At 36.8% G+C, this 21,467-nt stretch overlaps 1 protein-coding gene across 1 annotated transcript in view; it reads right to left on the bottom strand.

Annotated features, from left to right (window-relative positions):
• Positions 1-21,467, bottom strand: part of LOC111505821 (fatty acid synthase) — a 76,340-nt gene that overhangs the window by 27,675 nt on the left and 27,198 nt on the right. Inside the window, exons 6-9 of the mRNA XM_074174424.1 lie at positions 16,028-16,305; positions 11,333-11,676; positions 10,770-11,226; positions 2,151-2,403 (exon numbers count right to left, since the gene is read on the bottom strand). Of these exons, the coding sequence (XP_074030525.1) occupies positions 2,151-2,403; positions 10,770-11,226; positions 11,333-11,676; positions 16,028-16,305 (1,332 nt within the window). The remainder of the gene's footprint in view (positions 1-2,150; positions 2,404-10,769; positions 11,227-11,332; positions 11,677-16,027; positions 16,306-21,467) is intronic.

The raw sequence follows: 21,467 nt of genomic DNA, 5'->3' as shown, positions 1-21,467 counted from the left end.
TTGAAGTAATAATCACAGTCCAGTATTTCTAGGAATTCTAGGTAATCTTTAATATGTATCATTGGCATTTCATGTCGAATTTTATAAAGGTAAGTGATCAATTCTGGGTAAACCAGTAGATTTCGTAAAAACAGTTGCAATACAATTACACTTCTAGGAGAACAGGTAATTGATAAATATTTTAATTATTGGCATTTTATGGAAACAAGTTGAACAATGGTGAGTGAATAACTTTCCGTTTGCCTTTATTGATTTCTAGGAAATGTATATAGAGATTCTATACAATATAAACTTTTGGACATGATCCGCATGCTAGTTTTTAGACCCCTAATTTATTATTTCCGTCCATTTTGACTATTTTTTTTTATATACGTACCAAACTAGTTTTTAATTTCATATGCTGTTTTAGTGTTCTCGTTTGTTAGTATTCAGATGAAATAATTCATAATAAGCTGCAAATGAAATAGAAAAATATGAAATATGTCCAGGAATTCAAAGCACTGGAACTGCGGAACCGGTCTATTGGTAGTCATCCGGACCAAGTGAAATTAATTTTAGCTTTTCATATACATATAGGAAGTTATAGGCATGTTGGCTCTCACATCTAGCGTCAATGTTTTGGTTAGTTTCCGGGTTTTGCCGTGGTTTTCTTTGGTTACAATCTCCAAACGTTTCGACTGCAACTGCGACAGTCATCTTCAGTGGCCTTGCAGTTGAAACGTTTGGAGACTGTAACCAAAGACGACAAAACCCGGAAACCAACCAAAATATAGGAAGTAACTTGCTACGAATGTTCCTAAAGGGAGACTATGGGGTTCGAATTCAACTTACTCCAATCTAGTTTCTTGATTTTTCCCATATGGACTAGTTTTTCCATTGGAAAATGGAATCTATTCATTTATTTTTACGTTGTTATGAAAATGTGTATTATCATTATTGAGAATTGAAAATTTATTTAATAGACAGGGAGTGTATTTTTGTAGTCATAAACAGATATGTTTGTTCTTTGGGAGGCATTTTTTGTGAAGAATTCAATATTTCCTACTGTTTTTTTTGAGTATATAACCTTCCACAATCCGAAAAAATGGAAGAGTCTGAAGAGTAGTAAAGGGCAAACTGAATTTTAACCAAATTCCGAAACACGTCAAATTTAAATCATAATTTGACATGCTACCCCTACCTTCAACCCTCGTCGAATGACAGGTACAACCCACAATTTTTTAAATGGCAAGTATATGCTTGTTATATATTGTTTGAAAGGAAAGGTCTCTTTATTCTCTATTCAAAAATGGTATTGCTTTTAAGTTCATTGCAGCAATTGAAATAATTGAAATTGAAGTCATGTGGTTACCGAAATTCGATAAAATGCACTGAAAACTCATTGCAATATACTCAAAACTTATTTCATGTTGGGGTATTGATAATAAGAAAGTAAGCAAAAACCATAGCAATATTCTTTTCAGCTGGTATCCTTAAAAAAACTGTAAAAAAATTCCGTGACAACGTTAGCTTAAAACGCCTTGTCAACTTTTTTTGTATGTTACAACATTAGTTGTAACATACAGTTCGTTAACTTCAAGTCTGACAAATGGTTAGATTAACGGAAATGCATAAAATAACATGTACCTGTCATTCGAAGGGAGTTGAAAGTAGGTGTAGCATTTTTACGTTGAATGATGTCAAATTATAATTTACATTTGACGTGTTTCAGGATTTTTTTCAAATATGTACAGTAACCGAAATAATTGATTTATTCCATTTTGCTTTTACACACTGTATATATTCATGTAGACTACCGCATATGACATCTGGACATTTCATTTTCTTGCCGAATGTGAGACGAATCAGCGCTTTCACAATTTGAGGCGAAAGTTGCACAGTGTTTTTCAGCTTTCGAAAACGGAGAAAGACCATTTTCCGAAACGGCGACCACAATATAAAGCTTAGTATTGATATTTTTTTTTCAAATTGATTTTTTCAATTCATGATTACGACAAGTTACTGACTGATTGGACTGTTCTGTGGTTTATATTACGCAGTATCTTTTCAAGTTGAAGATTTCAGTTTGCCCTGGTTCAGTTATACCAGTTATTATTGGAATTCTGAAAAGCTGACGCCATTCTCCATATCTCCAAAACAAAAAATCTTACCAAATATCCCACAGCTGGCATCAAGATTTTTCCATCAATATTATGTCCATTGAGATAGGAATACTCATCACTCGAAAGGTCAACGGTTATGACTTGACCAAAGTGTTCTCGAGTCCTGAAATGGGTGGGTTTCCAGAATTCACTATGGTCCCATTCCACCAAGGGGGATAGCATTCTTGTCCCACGACTAACAGGAAAAGATACTTCAGGATAAAGTGCTCTTAGATTTGGTTGTCCTCCGGCCATGAATATTCTGGAAAATACTTTTCTGTGAAGATTCGAGTAGAATGAAATATTACGGAAAAATGGATTTCATCCTTCCACAGGCGTCTGAAGGTTTGAATCCAGCTCACTTCAATCTAGTTTTCTGGTACCAATTAAAATAAAAATGGATGTTTGTTGGTTGGTTGGTTGATAAGTGATAAACTTCTACATCGCTCAACCGATCATGATGAAACTTGACATTTATGAGTAATTTTTCATAGAGAAGGTTTTCAGGCTATCAATCATGGCGGTGCAACAGTACGCGATTAGTCATTGAAAATTTCATGAAAAACTAGTTGAAAATATATTAATACCACGAATCCCTATTACACCTATAGACGTGCCCATCCATTTCAAACGTGTGCAACTTCCAATTAGATTATCTTTTGCAGTGACTAATAATAAATAAATAGCTTGGATTTTGGAACACACCATGTTTTTTTACACGGACAATTATACTTGTCATGCTCTCGAGCGGGCAAACCATCCAGTTTAGCTAACCATGGACTAACGAAAAATACTGTACACACTATAGCATTGAGGGATTAATATTATTCTTAAATTTTATTGTCCTGATACACACTTACAAAGAGTTAGTTATTATTTTCCACCCCAAAAATTTCCTAGAAATGATTTATGTGGCGAAAAAACGTTTGCCGGGTCAGCTATTCCTATGAAAAAACGATTTGATGATTTTCCTAGCAATTTTCACCCAATTATTCTGAAGTTTTTTGCAGAAATTTAATTAGTAAACTTGCAGATGTAAAAAGAGATACTTTATCTCTGACCTAGAGACAGACGGTTCAAAAATTAATCTTTCAACGTGTAGGTCAGTGGTCGCCAACCTCTTCAATGTGTTGAGCTACTTTGTTAATTTTGGAATAAACAGCGAGCTACCCACACGGAAGCCACGTAACGCAACGTACCTAAATGAAATAATCCAGAGTTAATTTATCATTATATGTATTTATTTTACTATTTAACTGGTAATACATAATACATAGGTACTAATAATGAACTTATTACAAAATAACTAATATTACTAGTACGTACTTGTTCATAGCTACATTCCTACCTATCAAACGAAGGTGTTTGAAAAATAAACACAAACTTTTATCCAGCCACAACGGCATGTCACGTATGATTTAAAAATAGTTAATAATAACAACAAAAAAGTAACGCACTATCATGAACATAAACATTGAAAAATAAAAAAGCACGTTCAATGAGAAGGCTGACACTTAGACTCATCGATAATTTTTTTTATTGTTTGCAGTATAATTTGATGCAGCCATTCGAATATAATTATCCAAATGTTCACCTGTAAGTCGATTGCGATATTTGTTCTTAATAAACTTCATATTGGAAAAAGAAGATTCACACAAATAGATTGAACTGAATAATGCTTTCACTTTCAAGGCAACACGGCATAGAACTGAATATTTGTCTTTACTTACAATAGGCCAGATACATTCAGTACTTGAGACTAACGATTTTAAGGCTAAATCATTTTGAAACTCAATGACTTCCATTTCTGTTGCAGCGATGTCTTCGCCAAAGTTCTGCATAACACAAGTTGCAAACTGTTGGATATCAATTTCCATAAAGGGTGAAACAACAAACTGCGCTACTGAAGCCATTTCATTGAAATCCTCAAAATGATTTTTGAAGTTATTCTTCAGGGTAGAAATTATTTCTACATGATATTTGTTGTCATAGGGTTCTAATGGATTTTGAGATATTTTTTCTGAAAGAATAGGAAAATGCTTGGCATCGCTGTTAATTAGGTTTTGTTCCCAAAACTCCAGCTTTTTGATAAATGCTTTCATATCAGAAATCATTTCCGCTAGTTCTTTGTCTCTCCCCTGAAGCTGCAAATTGAGTTCGTTTAATTTCTCTGTAATGTCCACGAGAAAACCAAAATCTCTAAGCCAGATTGAATTTTCTAGTTCCGGAGTCGGTTCATCGCGTTGTTTGAAAAATTGAACTATGCCAGATAGGAATTCATTAAAACGTTTCAGCACCCGTCCTCTACCTAACCATCGGACTTCAGAGTGAAGGAGTAGGTCCCCGTATTGACAGTCAACTTCATCGGCCAAGGTTCTGAATAATCTTCTTTGTAACGCTTGAGCTCTAATCTTGTTCACAATTTTTACCACCAGTTTCATAACGTTGTTTAGTTTCAGGAAATTTCCACATAATGCTTGCTGATGGATAATGCAGTGGTAACAGAGAAATTGCGGAAAAGTTTCATCTTTACGACATAACGCCACCAGACCCTTATCACAACCCAACATAGCTTGAGCACCATCGATTGTCAAGCCTACCATTTTCGATATTGGAATTTTTTTGGAAGAAATAATATTTTTCAAATGAGAAATCAACTCATATCCAGTAGTGTGTCCTTTCAGTGGAATGAACTTCAAAAAATCTTCTTTAATACTAAAATTACTAAAAACCATCCTGACGAACACGGCCATCTGGGCAGTGTCAACGACATCTGTTGATTCATCCAGTTGAAGTGAAAAATAAACACAGTTATCTAAGTCAGTTCTTAACTGTGAAAAAAATATCGTTGCTCATTACTTCTACACGTCTCATCACTGTATTAGCAGAAAGTTGCATAGATTTTATAGCTGAAACTATCTCGTCTTTATTTCTAAAGTTGGCAAATAACGAATCAGCAGCTTCTAAAAACGCCTGTTTTATCATTTTCCCGTCTTCATAAGGTTTATTTTTTTTTGTGCAATTATCTGGGACACACGGTACGATGCTTCAGTTGCAGCCTTATTTTTGTCGACTGTTCTTAAAAATATTGGTTGTTGTCCAATTAACTGCTTTTTTAACTGTTTCAGTTTCTCCTTTCTGGCGGCAGAATGTAGTGGGAATGATTTATCTTTTACTTCTGTAAAAAAGTATTGTTCTTCCCATTTCGAATGAAAGTGGTATGTCTTTACCTTCTTACAACTGCTTGCCATAATATTATTTTTGTTGTTCTCTATTAACCCAACCGCTGGACGTTGGTTACGCGTTCAGTTTTAAACTAAGCGCAATGTCGCCGCGCCGTGCGTATTTATCCCGTTCAAAGCAATCCAGATCGTTCTCGAACACTAACGCGCTGGTCCGGCTGGTCGGTTCTAGCCGATTATAGCTTGATGGTGTCAGCGGCATATCGTTCACCGCAACGTTGCCGCTGTTTATGTTTAATATTATGACAATTAGATTTTTTTGTGGAATTTTCGGAAGCTTCTCTGATTTTTGCAGTTTGTATTTTTTAAATTAAAATCGTTGTGAGAGCTAACAGAATTGCCTCCGCGAGCTACCGGTAGCTCACGATCGACAGGTTGGCGACCACTGGTGTAGGTTATGGTTACTGAAATTGTTTTTGTACGACCAGCAGTATCCAAATATTTCTAACTGAATATTTTTGTGCGTTTTTTTATTATACTCATGATATTTTTAGTATTCACATATTATGTTCATATTTGGTTTTCAGATTCTGAAATAATCCTGCCACAGTGGAACAGGAGCTGAAAAAAATTAAAGAAAGACGAGAAGGAAGAAAAGAGTAACCGCAAACTTCCACTAATCGTATTTGCTCTCAACTCTGCTCAACGCTTGAGCGGATTCAATTTAATTTTGCTGAATATGCACGAGATTCTGGAAAGCGTTTGTACTAACAATGTAGTATAGACCCTTCCTTTACCTCTATTATTTTCTCTGCATTTATGTTGGTAGCTTTGACTGTACCTTCTTCAACAATTGATAAATGTGAGTAGATATCGCTGATAGTTTTCAGCTTCCTCACTGGGGTTTGTTTATTGATATTGGCTTCATACCTCAACGTGAAGCATTCTAGATATGAAATGGAGTCGGTGAGTGGGATTCCTATAGTTACAGTGATGACATATGCAGCTAGTTCCAAATCTGAGGTCGAACTGGTGTCTATAGTATTGACAGCTGAGATACTCTCTACTAAAATCAAAGCTGTGGGCTTGTTCCTGTGCACATTGTGTACATTGGTGAACATATTCAGAAATGATTGTTCCGTTTTATGTTGATCACGGGAGCACCTACGTTGAAAATTCTTGGCTCTTACCGAGCAACATCTAAATTGGTGGCAAATTGCCAAAAATGACTCTCCTCAATAGAAAGACTTAACAAAAATTGTCTCTGGTCTGGATTCCTGGCTATACTGGCTTGGAAGGCAATGAAGCTGCTGACTTCCTTGTAAAGGAGGGTGTTGCAAGCAACTTCATCGGACTAGAGCCTGTCAGTGGCATCGCTTTAGGCTTTGCCAAACAAAGATTAAACACCTGGATGGCAAGAAGATTTATGGACTCATGGCAGAATTTTCCAGGATTGGCTCACTCCAAAGCGTTTATTCACCCTTCGAAGCTCGATACCAAACAGTTGTTGGACTACAGTACGGATGAACTACGATATCAAGCAGGCCTTCTTACAGGTCACTGTCTTTTGAATCATCATATGCAGAGACTCGGACTGTCAGGGGACAGTGAGTCGCCTCTGTTTGGTAAATGATGAAACAGCAGAGCACATACTTTGTGCCTGCTCCGCTGGGGACCGAATCAAAATTTTAGAGTTCGGCAGAGCCGTATTCTCACCATCTGACCTGAAAGACCCCTACCGTACAAACTAATCGGCTTCGTTAAGAAGCTGGGTTTGTTTGGCCTAGTGAGAATATGTGTGAGCCACCATAAACCCTTGCGGGTTGCGGTGTAGGGTCGAATAGACCCACTCACTTTGAACCTAACCTAAACTAACCCAACCCTTTTATGTATTCTGCTGTTTTACATTTTTGAATTCACTTTTCGTCTGGTTTTTGTTCCTGAAACTAAGGGTGATCTAAACAAAATTCAGGATACTTTTGGAGATGAGATGCCTCAGAATCCAGAGAAAAATGTAGAATCCGTGAATACGAAGATTCCATAAAAATGAGAATGTTTCAGAGGTTATTCACGAGCTCATGGTATCCAGATGGTGTCCAAGGTGTTCGAAATTGATGACTTATTACGAAGATATGAAAATCAGGTTGAACTCAGTTTATCCAAATGGAACACCGTACATTTTAGGATAGTTTTGAAATTCCAAAATATTTCACTTAGACATTTGACATTTTCATGTAATTGGATTTCAAGGGATATTGTTTAATAAAATTCAGAATATAGTATTCAGGTTCTGAGAATATTCTTTTTTCCTCATTATTATAACATCCTTTTCTGATTCATTCCACTGCTCCGCATGACATTGAGAAAACCGTATACTGGGTGAAGGGCTGATACAATAAGGAGGTCCCATATAAAACAGGGTTAGAAAGGCACCCTACCGTGAGCCATTAATCTATCCACAGTCAGATTAGGTGATCACAAATCTCTGCAGCTTCAAAATACAGCCAAATCAGGTGGTCACCAGTCTCTGCAGCCATTATGTACAGCGTAACCCTTTGTAAGGAACATCGACAAAAAACTAGCCACCCTAGGTATTCACAAATAACAAACCGCGATATTGGATCAGACATCAGGTGGTGTGAATATTCTGTATTTTTAATTATATCAAGCTAGTTTTCTATTGTTATATTTTCAGTTATCAAAAGAAATTATATTTTTGGCCTTCAGCCGTATTGTTCAAATACAAAGAAATGAAGTTGTTCATCGTTTTTCTATATTTTTTTCGCGTTACTATCCCAGCTAGATATAATTGAGATTATCCTATCACCTTTCTCTTCGATTTTGTTTCTTGAAACCTGGCGCCCAACTATCTGAATCAGTCAAGAAAACTCATAGTTTATTAGATCAATGGTTCTTGTGATGCACTGTTTGGAACCTTTGGTGTAGTAGTGAATATTACTGGATTTTTTCCCAACACCAAACCGTTATTTTAACACTTCGACACGTGTTTCGATCACCAAGTGATCATCTTCAAGAGAAATATCAAACTAATCGCTTAATCAAAGTAAAGCTTTCGATTAACTTAATTTCGATTTACTCATCATCAAGCTCAAGTTCATAGGATTCGATGACATTTCTGACCAGCTCGATGACCAGCTATCTCACAGGCCGATCACAGAGGGTCAAACTGGATGATTACTCATGGTCATCCCTCAAAGAAACAATCTCAGGTGTACCTCAGGGAAGTTCTTCAGGACCCTTGATGTTTCCAGTGTTTATTTTCGATTACTCCACTTTCTTTTCACATTGTCATGTATATAACACCGATACAGAAAGTTGCGTGGCCAATATAAACACAGATTTACACAAAACATTCCTATACTCGGAGAATCATGAACTGAAAAATAATCCAAATGAAACTTTGGCCTTATGCATAGGGTCTCAAAGACGAATAGTAGAAACTCAGTGTAACTTTAGGCTCACTCTCGATAACGCAGACACTGACTGGGTAAACAGTGCTAAAAATTTTGGCGTAACCATAGATAGCTCTTTGTCTTTCCATGAACATGTGACAAACATTTTCAAAGTATCATTCTTCGAACTCAAATCGTTATATAGATTCAAGTATCAGTTATCAGAAGAAATAAAACTCAGGTTAGTTGAACATGTTATTTACACCCCTATCGATTATTGTTGTTCGGTGTATTACAATTTTTTGTCGCAATATAACAAGCAGAAGTTACAACGTGTACAAAATGCCTGCATGCGATTCGTATGCTGTATAATATGATATGGTGAACATGTCACACCATTTTTGTTAAAAATGATGAAGCTGAATATTATGATGTACAGAGTAGAATATTTGAAAAAAAAATTGTTCAAGTTTCTTCAAACTGAAATACCTAGTTATTTATATAGTTTATTAAGCACGCATTCTGACATACATATGGTCAATTTGAGAATTAACTCATTTAACATACCTAAGCACCGTACTTCTAAATTTCAAGGATATTTTTCTTATATTTCTTATCTGAATGAAATTTTACCACTTTCAAATCATGACATTCATAAATTTCCTGAGGGTCTGTGCATACAAGTTAGGTCTAAGAAGGGGGAAATATGCATACAACAACATTAAAGATCAGATGAATCTATTATCTTTAAAGAATAGAAGAATTATTTTAGATGTATGTTTTTTAAGCAAAATTTTAACTGGCAACATCAACTGCGAGGAGATTTTATCTTTAATTAATTTGACTGTCAACAGACAGACCAGAGCTAGTACCGAAACATTCAAAATACCGTTCCACTCCACAAATTATGGTTTTTTCTCTCCTGTCACTCGAATGCTCAGAAATGGAAATATATATCAACAGGTTGATATCTTTAACAGCTCCACAAATACCATCAAAATTGAACTAAGTCACATTATTTCCTGAAACATTTTCTTTGAATATTCTATACCATTCCATCATTATATTGCTTTCTTTTTATACTATATATCCTATTATTATTATGGTGATATGTATTTATTATCTTTAGTTCAGTTTAAGATTTTACAATTTTTTTTTTCATTTTTCTCCATGACAAAATTGTACTGTGAATTTTATCACTATATTATTGTATTGCTTTTTTATATTGTATTATGTATTTATTGAATTTATTATCTTTAATTTAGTTAAGATTTTACAAATTATTTTTTTATAACAAATTGTAATTGGGACTACCCGTTAAATGAATGAATAGATAAAAAATAAATAAATAAATGAATAAATTTAAGAAAGAAATAAAATCACAAATGTTTACTGCTCAGTGCTAATTCAAAAAATTCAAAATTCAATGTATGGTAGTGCAATGAAATTGTTAAATTGACCAAAATAATGTTAAGAATATTAAGAGTTATTAGCAACTATATAATCTATCATGTTTTCCTCTTCTCTATCATTGTTATGATAATAAATAAGTATTTTCATAATTATTTTCCCACACTCACTATATAATTTTTGGGAGGGGTGGAAGTTAGCCTTTGCCTAACCCTCTTCCTTTTATGTATAAATGTATTTTTTATGCATGATGAACGATATTATTATTATGATTATTATTATTAATCAAACAATTTTGTAGTTTGATCTTTCTCTTGAAGATGATCACTTGGTGACCGAAACACGTGCCAAAGTGTAAAAAAAACTGTTTGGTGTTGGGAAAAATCTCCAGTGATATTCATATAGATTAATAGTTCATTGATTTGAAATAACTTTTGATCAATCATGTGTTGAACTTACACGCTCACCGAATCAATTTGAGCAGCCTATCGGCAACAAGTGATAACTTTCAATAATTTCGAATTTGATTTATCGAATTTGCATTTTCAAAAATGAAAAGAGTTACAAATGAATTTGAAAACACAGTGGAGAAATGAAAATATCTAGTCAGATATTAGGCTTACCGTCCAATGGATATCAACAAATTCCGTTCGATATCTGTGTACGATTCATCAATCAAACTCGTAACAATCCTCTCTGGCCCAAGCTCCCTCCTCAAAATTTCCTGCAGTACGCCATGGGGTGCAATTTCCACAACGAGAGCATTTTCTGGAATGTGTTCAAATACCTGGTCCAACAAGATCGGACTCACGTAATTATTATAATGATATTCGGCACTGTTGTACTTAGTCCAGGCTTCGTCATTCTTTGCCGCAGCTACCGACGTAGAAATCCATTTCTCAGATTTCGGTTTCGGATTCGGAAGTATTTCCTTGAAGAATGATTTCATAGACTGAAGTGCCTGATGAGACACCTCTCCTTCTACATTTGACATTTTCGAGTCTGAACTTGCCTTTCCTCTTGCATATGCCAGTAAAATTGCTTGTTCTGGAGTCAAAGTACCATCAGCGTAACCACAGCCTGAAAATTTAGAATAGAGGACTAGAACTGATAGAAATTCAAAAGTTTAAGTTATTAAAGAAAGTTTTCAGGGTTGGCACATGAACCAGCTTTCAATAAAACTCACCAATTTCTCCGAACGAAACTCCAGCTATTCCATCGGGGATAATTCCCAATTTGAATAAAAATGTTGTCAATGAAATTTGTATCGCAGTGATGGCTAATATGTCATGAAGAATATTTTCTGAAATGTTGGCTTTGGCTAAAACAATAGCTTCCAGGTCGATGCCAAAAGGTTTCAAGGCATCTACACAACGGGCAAATGTTTCTCTGCAGTGACCTAGTTTCATTAAATCTTTTCCGATTTTTGTCCATTGCGATCCCAATCCAGAATAGATGAACCAAATTTGTTTCTTTGAAGATTCGATTTTGCTAATTTTGTTTACAGTTTCATCTCCCAAAATGATGTAGCTGTAAGAAGAATGGAGTGCAATTTTGATTTGAATTATCTGATTAAGAATATGATTCGAAAGTAACTAATTGCTAACCGGTACACACGGGAAGCTGTAGTAGTGGTTACCTACACTACTATAAAATAGTGCTTGCTTCCGGAAAATATTAACACGAACCCGTGGGTAACACCTCAATACAATTCAGTATGCCGATGACACTACTATTTATGAAAGTCACCCTGAACATGAATATCCAAAGCAACTAACTGACAACGCGTTAAAAAAAATTGAAATTTTTTTCGCAGCCAATAAGTTATGCTTGAATGTCAAAAAAACTAAAACAATAGTACGGTCAAATTAGACTAAAAAATAAGAGTGAAGGTACATATATTTACAACAAGCTGCAAATACGTGTAATTGTTCAAAACAGAGTTGAAAATAAGATTTTTAAATTCTGAATGATTGCGATGCCTGGAAAAAAATGTATTCGAGGTCAAAGGTCAGAAATTTCGAAAAAAATTGGTTTTTCGCAATTTTCAGGAAAACGGTAAGTTTTATCATAAAATAACCCCAGATAAAAATTGTAGATCATAAAACTCTCTACAAAAAATCAATACTTTTTTCCTTAGAGCCACCATTTCTGAGGTACGACGAGTCAAAAAGTTGTTAGAGTTGTAATCGTCATTATATGCATAAGTATGCCACGTATATACATCCCTGAAGTTGTATTTTAAGTAAAAATATTTTTTTATTGGTATACATAAGTATAAATATAAGAATGAAGGTAGAATGAAATTCAGTCCCTTAATTTGTTAGCTAGTTTAACCTTGAGCCAACATGACAGCGGTTCGACCAAGGTCTTTTAAGTCTAAATTACAATTAGGCCTCGCAGTTTTTTTTTCATCGACGATTCGGCTCTAAACGCCTCATACAAATTTTTTCGTCTTTTGGTTTGTGTTCATCTTATAATGATACAATAATGAACGAAACCGCAGCAGTTTTTCATCGCCTTTCTTATGTTTTACCGCCAGAAAGTGGCACACTTATTCAATACATTGCAGACAATGCTGATATCAATGTAGTTAGACGGTAATAACACGCTTCACATAATGGGTATTATTCAAATTGTTACCCCAAAACAATCCGTTTTACTGGAAGAACCGTTGCCACAAATAAAAGAAGCGCTTTCAGCAAAAGATTTCAAGGCAAAAGCTCATGTCCCCATACAAATCTATCAAAATGATGGTGTAGTAGGTTACAGTACAATAAATGTTGAATATTTTGCATATGAAACTGAAACGGTGTCATTCCTCAAGAAAGCAGATGTAGTATGGTTTTATGGAAAATGGAAAAATGCGTCCTTACACGGTTGGAATGGTTTTATTGAACGTTTAACGATCAGTCATGTGAATTATCCTAAATCTCAAATTTCAAACAGCTAGTAATTATAAAACCGTATACACGACTTTACTTTGTGCATTAGAGAATGCAAAACGGTCACACTGTATGTTTGGTGACTTTCGATCAACCCTTGTATGCAAAAACTCGAGACAACTGTGGACCTCTATTCAAAGAATTTAATATATTAAGCATTACGGCTCTTTACATATTTCAATGTCTTGTCTATATCAAGACACAAAATAACACCCCTCAAGTTAATCGCAACCATGAATGTTTGAACAGAAATGGCCACAATCTTCTTATGCCACAACATCGACTGGCAATTACTCACAAAAGCTGTTTAACTATGGCGATAAAGCTCTTCAATCATCTACCACCATATATGAGGAAATTATATATGATTAAATTCAAAAAAAATTTAAAAAAGAGCTGCTGGTTGATCTCTGCCCTTATGACGTAAGTGAATTTTTCAATGCTTTGCCTTTTTAATGTGTATGTATTCTGTATGTAACAATGTGTATGTTTTGTGTTATATTTATCTACCTTGACGATGCTAAATCTGTTATATTGATAATAAGCAAATAAATTGATTGATTGATAGATTGAATCTGTGCTAGGGACTAACCTATAGTCCGTTCATAATTTGTTGATAGCTCACTGCAAGTTTGACCCTCATTAGAGAACTGAAATACAGAGAGGACAGCTAATATGATATAATAACAAAAACCAAACTAAAACTGGCAGTTTAAGATGGCAGTTTAAGATATAGTTGGTAACAACTATATGTTCCATCCAGTAGCGGTTGAAACTTTTGGTGTTTATGGCCCATAGTTTCTATTATTCGTTCATGAATTCGGATAGAGATTAGACCAAGCAACGAAAAATTAACGTTCTACCTCTTTTTTGACAGGAAGAATTAGTATTGTTATCCAACGTGGTAATGCTGTTTCGGTCCTTGGAACTATTCCTCACACACTTTCAATGAGATAATGCATTGCCCTTATTCCAGTACAGAACTGAAATCTCTTCAAAACAAGTCGAGATATGTGTATGGTCATCAGACTCCTATCAAGGTTAATTCGCAAGTGATTGACCCACTTTTTTCTTTTTCAGTGAGGTCAATGAGCTGCAGTCGTCGTGGTTTTGGTTCCCTTTCAGGGGAAGAGATTCATGGAGCAAGAACCTAATCGATCCCTTTACGAAACCCATCATCACTTCTAACGATCGATTGTAGCTTGAGAAATGGTTCTGATACAGATTTTGTGGAACATGTTATTTCTTACGAATCAGCAGACAGTTGTCTTGAAAATCTTGCGACGAAAATTTAGGAAACACTTGCTACAGAATAGGATTTCACAAATGTTGTTCATGATGAAGAATTTCAAGAGAGAGGTTTTAACGATACCTAAACAAGAACGAGAATGTTTCTTACTCATTCACCAAACTCAAACACCTATTCATACAGCTGCAGTTTCGTAACAATGTATCGTCTTTTTCACCAACCGATTTTCTGAAGTCTTTGAAGTCCACTACATACTCGTTAGGACAACAAGAGGATTGTTCCGAATACTTGGGGTTCTTGTTGAACACTTTTCGTGAGCAGGAAAATAGCAGAATCAATACTCCTGACCGCTCTGGAGTGAATAATTCCGTACAGTCTATATCGTCGTGCGTTTGTAGAGCTTTTGCTGTAAAAATCCTCGCTAGTTTACTTTGTAGTACATATTCAAGAGGTAGCAAAAACGTATGTGAGTTTTTGGAACTTCCACTAGCGTTTCGGAATATGACCAATCCATGCAAAACTTATTGTTGAATCATCTGAAAATAGAGCTATCAACGGGTGATGATCAACTGTATTGCCAAATATGCGCCAAACTAACTGAATGTTATGAGACAACAAGTATATCCGTGGCACCAGTCAATCTCATAATAACACCGATGATCTTCAAACATGACTCAACCTCTGATGGAAGCACCAAACTCTTACGAAGGTTCGAAATAGATGAACACTTCTATATAACAGTCCACTACTGTAATCTTCATGCAGTTATTGTTCACTGTGGTTCTGGCGTTGAATTTGGTCACTATTACGCCTTGGTCAAAGACGAAACGGACTGGTTTAAGTTTGACGATAGTCGTGTCACTAAATATTCTGGCAACATCTTGAATTTATTGGAGCCTCTGGAAACACCCTACATTATTCCATTCTATGAAAGAGAGGACATTGACAGATCAAGATCTTCAGATGATGTGGTACTGCAAGTTTTTACGGGTTTTCCTGCAGCCGAAAACTCAAATGCGCCACTGGAATTAATCGAGTTGCCCCGGAGCGCCAATTGATTTTTGTTTTTGTTTCGTAATTTCAAAATTTGTATAACTTTCAATGAAACTTTTATAATAAAAAAATATTAATTAATAACAATAGAAAATGATATTAATATGTTTGTTCGACCAATATTTGCTTACATTATTCACTGTGTAGATATAAGGACACTTTTATAAACTTTTCATAGGCTCTCATACTCAAGTCCCTGCTCTGAATAGGGATTTTATTGAACTGTTTGATAGCAGTATAGGTAGAGCTCCTTTGTAAAGTAGCTGTAGAATGATGTGGCATCGTGAGTTAGCCCTTGTCCCTTACATTGATAGAATGTGTATGAAATCTAGGAAGAAATCTCCTCCAATTAACATCATTTTCATTTATCACCATTTCATAAACATACATGGAGAGAATGACTGAAATCGGTTGATAAATTAAATTGAAATATCACAGGAGTATTCCCATAGTGAATATGTCATACTGTATAAAACACTGCTGTGGTAGTACCATTATGACTTCATTTTTCCTTTTAGTGGCCTGTGGCACTATTATTGCCATTATTGGAATGACTATTTCATAAATCTTGATAAACATTTAAAAGAGCTTCGTTTATGCTTTTCTGAATGAATGAAAAAAAATCAAAACTCACCCTCTGAACGGATGTCTTTCAATATTATTCCTATGAATTTGATCCAACAAAGCTAAAAATTCCTCATCGTTCCTCTCCTCCTGGACCGCTTTGAAAAGTTTTTCGACCGCTTGTTCAGTTCTCCCAGATACACAAACCAAACGATTCTTATGTTTTTTGGAAGGCTGCACTTTATTTTTCTCAAATGACTTCAGAATTACATGAGCGTTTGATCCTCCAAACCCAAAAGAATTCACTCCAACAATACCACCATTCCAAGGTAAATTTTCCGTTACAACCTATATAATAATAAATAAATAGCCATTGCTTGTGTAATGATACTTCTGAAATAGTAAATTGTTTATTGAGAGTGCAAAATAACAACCTGAATATTGTAATACCTAGCACAGGCTAGGCGTCGAAGCAAAAATTATCGGTTATCGATCGACCAGTCGAGAAATGTTTACAAAAACCACCCGTGGTCAGTCAATAGACCGATTGAAAATATATCAGATTTCAGACCATGTATTTATAGGCCTCAAAGCTAGGCGAAATATGGTTTCTCCATTGAACCACGTCGTGTGTTGGCTCGATTGCTGATAAAGGAAAAAAAAATAGTGACCATCTTAACTAAGGAGGGCCATAAGCTAATTAATCGTGAGTACAAAAAGTTATGTTAGAGTTACCACGATTTCTTTAAAGTTTGTTGAAAACAGTGGTCGCGGGGAGCTGAATTTTGTCAGGAAAGGGAGTCAAGTGCGCCAAAGAAAGGTTAGGTTAGGTTATATCAAAAGTGAGTGGGTCTCTTCGACCCTCCACCACAACACGCATGCGTTCATTGTAGCTCACACCTATTAAAATTGGAATAAATGAGCCCAGCTTATTAACGGAGCCAATTAGTTTATATGGTGAGTGATCTTTCAGGTCAGATGGTAAGAGTGTACGACATCATAGTTCATCCATTCTGCCGTCCAACAATAAACGCCTTGGACAGAGCCAATCCTAGAAAATTTTGCTAGAAGTCCTTGAATCTTCTTGACATCCAGGTGTTCAATGTTTGTTTGGCAAAACCTGAAGAGATGCTGATGTCAGGTCCTGGTCCAAAAAAGCTGCTTGCAGCACTCTCTTTTGCAAGGGAGTCAGCAGCCTCATTGCCTTCCAGGCCAGTGTGGCCAGGAATCCAGACCAGAGACAATTCGTTAAGTCTTCCTATTGAGGAGATTCGTTTTTGGCATTTTGCCACCAAATTAGACGTTGCTCGGTAGGAGCCAAGAGTTCCCAACGCCACTCGACTGACCGAGGAAATTTTTATTGACTTGTGTATGAGGTTGGATTCTGCAAATCTCTCCTCACACAATTCAATAGCATATATTTCCGCTTGAAATATAGTCGCACAGGTCCCTAGACAGGTTAATATCTCTGTACTGGGTCTGCAACTGAAAACACCTGCACCAGAGCCTGCAAGGTGTTTTTGATCCATCTGTAAAGCAACAATTATCTGTGTCATTTTTTGTCGAGTTTGAAAGCCGTGGATTTTTGGAATTTCTTTCTAACGTTTCGCGCGAGTGGCTAGCTTCTTCAGAGGTTTAACCATCATGGCTTGTTGTCCGATGACTCTGTTGTTATATTCTTCCGTTTTCAGAATCACCGTGGCATTTCCTTTGCCTGCTGGAAGTATCGTGATGCTCTCATCAGAGTTCAAGCTCTTTAAGGCTGCAATCTCTCTTTTAGGGATATTGCATTTAGGAGGTCGTGCCTTGCTGTCACAATCCTGATTTCTTCCGCTTCTACATCCGGTAGATTCCTGATTGTCGCTTCTGTACCAGCGATAATTCCCTCGTTTGGAACCCGTCGTGGCATGATCACGAAGTTACCGCCTCTCACTGACGTGAGAACCACTCTGGACAAGTTTAAACGAGGGGCCGCTGTATATATAGCCTCATGTAGTGTTTCGAACTTCACTTCGTGGTTTTTGCTCACTCTGTCCCGTTCATTTTCCACTTTTGAGTAAGATATGCCATCAAGTTTGTCCCAGTCTTCGGGTTTCATCCGGTGGCCAAGTTCAAGGTGTAGTTTCAACAAGGCATTGTCTGTCTCCGCTAGCTGGCTCCGTGAATGATGGATACTTTCTCGTAGGAAAGTTTTTTCACTTCTCGAATAAATTCGATTTCCTTGAGCTGATTTGAATGACCGTTTTAGTTTCAAGAAAGCTGGTGTAATGTTGGCGTCCCTCGCACTGGCATAAAAATGTCAATGTTTCCAGTTGGTGTGTTTTACGTTTCCTGCCTTTATCCATTTGGGTGTATAATCTGCTGTCATCGAACAGCAAGCCATGATGGTTGAATCTCTGAAGAAGCTAACCACTTGCGCCAGCGAAACGTCAGGAAAAAATTCCAAAAAACCACGCCTTCCAAATTCGAAAAACAATGACACTGAAAACCTCAGCCGTGAAAGTCTAAACCAACAATTGTCTGCTTTCAATATTTCCTTCTCTGGGAGGATCCCGTCCTTTGTATTTGGGAACAGTACTTCATGAGGTAGTTCGTAGTTGACAGTTCGAGGCATAAAATCAGAGGTCATCCTCAGAATGCAATTCCAGAATGCTATGACAGTGTCAAACAGCAGTCTAGTATACTCTGCATTAGATTGATTGTGCAATTGGCGATGTGCACCCGTCTATATGCAGTTCATTCAGCCTCTCTCTCCAGGAAAATGTGGAGATGAGGTAGATCTAGAAGGATTTACATAGCCGCTAACTCCAAACAAGGCACTTTAATACAGACACCGGGCAGTTGACGTGATTCTCACTATTTTTTTCTCCTACGGGTATCAAAAAGTTGAGCGGGTATCGAGCAGTTTAGTGAGAAGAACATACAATAATTTTTTACGTCGAAACCGAGTATTACAATTGAAGTGAAGATTGCTCCGATATTTTTTCGGATAACCTTTAGGAATACCCTGACCAGCTGGGCAGCGACGAGACAGGATAAGCCGGTACGATCTAGAAAGGCGGCGGCCAGATAACGCTAGTTGCACACACACCGATTTTGGACGGCCAGCATAAAATCGGCCGATATTTTATTGGTAGCGGGTGCTTGCACACTTACCGGATTTTTATCGGTCAAACCATCAGTTGCTTTGTTGTCGTAATCAGCACGCACTACCAGAACGAAGGTAATGCGTAGTAACTACAATTTCACCGAGCATTCGAGACTGGAATGGTCGGTAAAAAACCGGTAAGTATGCAAGAGTGTATTTAATCATGTAGGTACGCCACTACTTTCCGGTACTACCGGTAGGCATGTGTGCAAGGTCCCGTTTCCACATGTGGTTCACTATTGGAATTTGGACGACCGGTACAAAGTCGGCCGTCCAAATTCGGCCGATATTTTATTGGTAGCGGGTGCTTGCACACTCACTGGATTTTTATCGGTCGAACAATCAGTGGCTTTGTTGTCGTAATTACCACGCACTACCAAAACGAAGTTAATGCGTAGTAACTACAATTTCACCGAGTATTCGAGACTGGAATGGTCGGTAAAAAACCGGTGAGTATGCAAGAGTGTATTTAGTCATGTACGCCACTACTTCCCGGTGATACAGTGGCTGTGGACGGCGGCTCACCGGTATTTTACCGGCGACGATCACCGGTCGGCGTGTGTGCCAGGTCCCTTTCCCACGTGTTGTTCACTATTGGAATTGGGACGACCGGTATAATATCGTCCGTCCAAAATCGGTGTGTGTGCAATTAGCCTAACAGTACATGTGTAACAACCGTTATATGAATTTTGGGAAGGAGTTAGTCATAAAAACAGTATGCAGAGAGGATCTAATAATCGAGTCATAGTCAGGTAGTGGTTCGAAAGTATCGGCCAAGCTACGTATTACAGTCACTCCCATATTAAAATAACAAAATGATACGGCATAGCCGTATTTTTACAATATATTGTATATAATATCGGAGATTCAATGCGGGAAACTGAAGAAAAGTTATAATTCAGAAAATAAGTATATCGAGATGAAATCTCGAAATTTTCACCTCTCTCAAACACCTACACCATAATTTCTGGCCAAAAAACAACTACTATCACGGCTAATACCATGCTGGATATTGAATTATATCTGACAGAAATTTACGCAAGATACCCCACAGAGGTTAATCTCGCAGATATTTCTCGTTCATCCAACTTTAATCACCGATCAACCTCATCCATCAACATAAGAATTAAATAACAAACCGTCATTTCAACCTACTTTCCACTGAATTCAAGGTAGGACTGGAATCTCCGGCGTAGAATAAATCCATAACAAGCACATTATCCAGTCACCAGAAATGCAATAGTCTTCTGGAGGCGCATTTCAACAAACAAGTTGGCGTCATCAGGAGATGAAGAAAATTATTTCCTTACTCTGAAAATGGCCACAGCGGCCACTTCCGCTTTCACTTTTCGACGCATATCAATGATTTCGTGTGGAAATTCGCATGAAATTTTCTCGCGCAAGTTTCCGCGAATTTTAACAGAGTGATTTATAAAGAAGTGAACAATGTGCTGTTTAGAATGAGACTTCCATCACTGTTCATAGTTCTCATGTCACACTTTACTATTTTCAGAAAGCATCCAAAAATCTGGTGTCATGTACTCTACTCAGCGTTGAATTCATCACTTGCATCATGGACATGATTGTTTGAAGAATACTTAGTACTCAACAACGTTGAAGGAGCATTTGACAATGCACTACCTAAATCTATAGGATCAGTCTTGGCTATGGAAGGCATAGTATCGACCATAACCAGATGGATCTATGCCATACTGGTTAACAGAACCGCAACTACGACTCTTCAAGACGAGACCATTAGGTTCAGGATCACCAGGGGCTGCCCTCAAGGTAGAGTATTATTTCCCCTTCTGTGATCGCTCCTGATGGATAGTCTGCTTGATGTCTTCGTTAGAAGAAATGCAGATGACGTTGTCATCTTGGCAAGGTCCACGTCGGTAAGAATGAATGAATGAATGAATGAATGAATGAAAGTTTATTGACTACCTTACATTACATAATGTTTGTAGTAAGTCCAAATGATATCTAAAAAGAGTACAACACATAGAGAAACAAAATAAGATAAAATAAAATTTTAAAATATAGTACACTACTACTAGCTATTGTAAGGGAAGTGAAGCTAGTAGTAGGGTAAGGGAAGCGTGTAATATCTTCCAAAGTACGATGAAAGTGGTTCACAGTTGGTGCCAGAGGGAACAGATGTCCGTCAAGCCCTTCATCAGGAGGAGAAAGTTGGACGATGTAACGTCATTTTCCATCAATGGTGAGGTCGTTCCATTTGGAACGGAGGTGAAATATCTTGATATTGTCCTTGATAAAAAAACTCATCTGGAACACTCATTTGGAAAAAGTTCTACACAAATCTAGACTAAAGATTTCTTGGAAAATTTTCCAGGATTGACCC

The sequence above is a fragment of the Leptinotarsa decemlineata genome, unplaced genomic scaffold, assembly GCF_025532065.1.
Source record: "Leptinotarsa decemlineata unplaced genomic scaffold, Ldec_3_MD MMD2_tig00000576_RagTag_RagTag, whole genome shotgun sequence".
Lineage (NCBI taxonomy): Eukaryota > Metazoa > Arthropoda > Insecta > Coleoptera > Chrysomelidae > Leptinotarsa > Leptinotarsa decemlineata.
The sequence above is the reverse complement of the archived record's forward strand: the minus strand, read 5'-3'. Positions and strand labels throughout refer to the sequence as shown.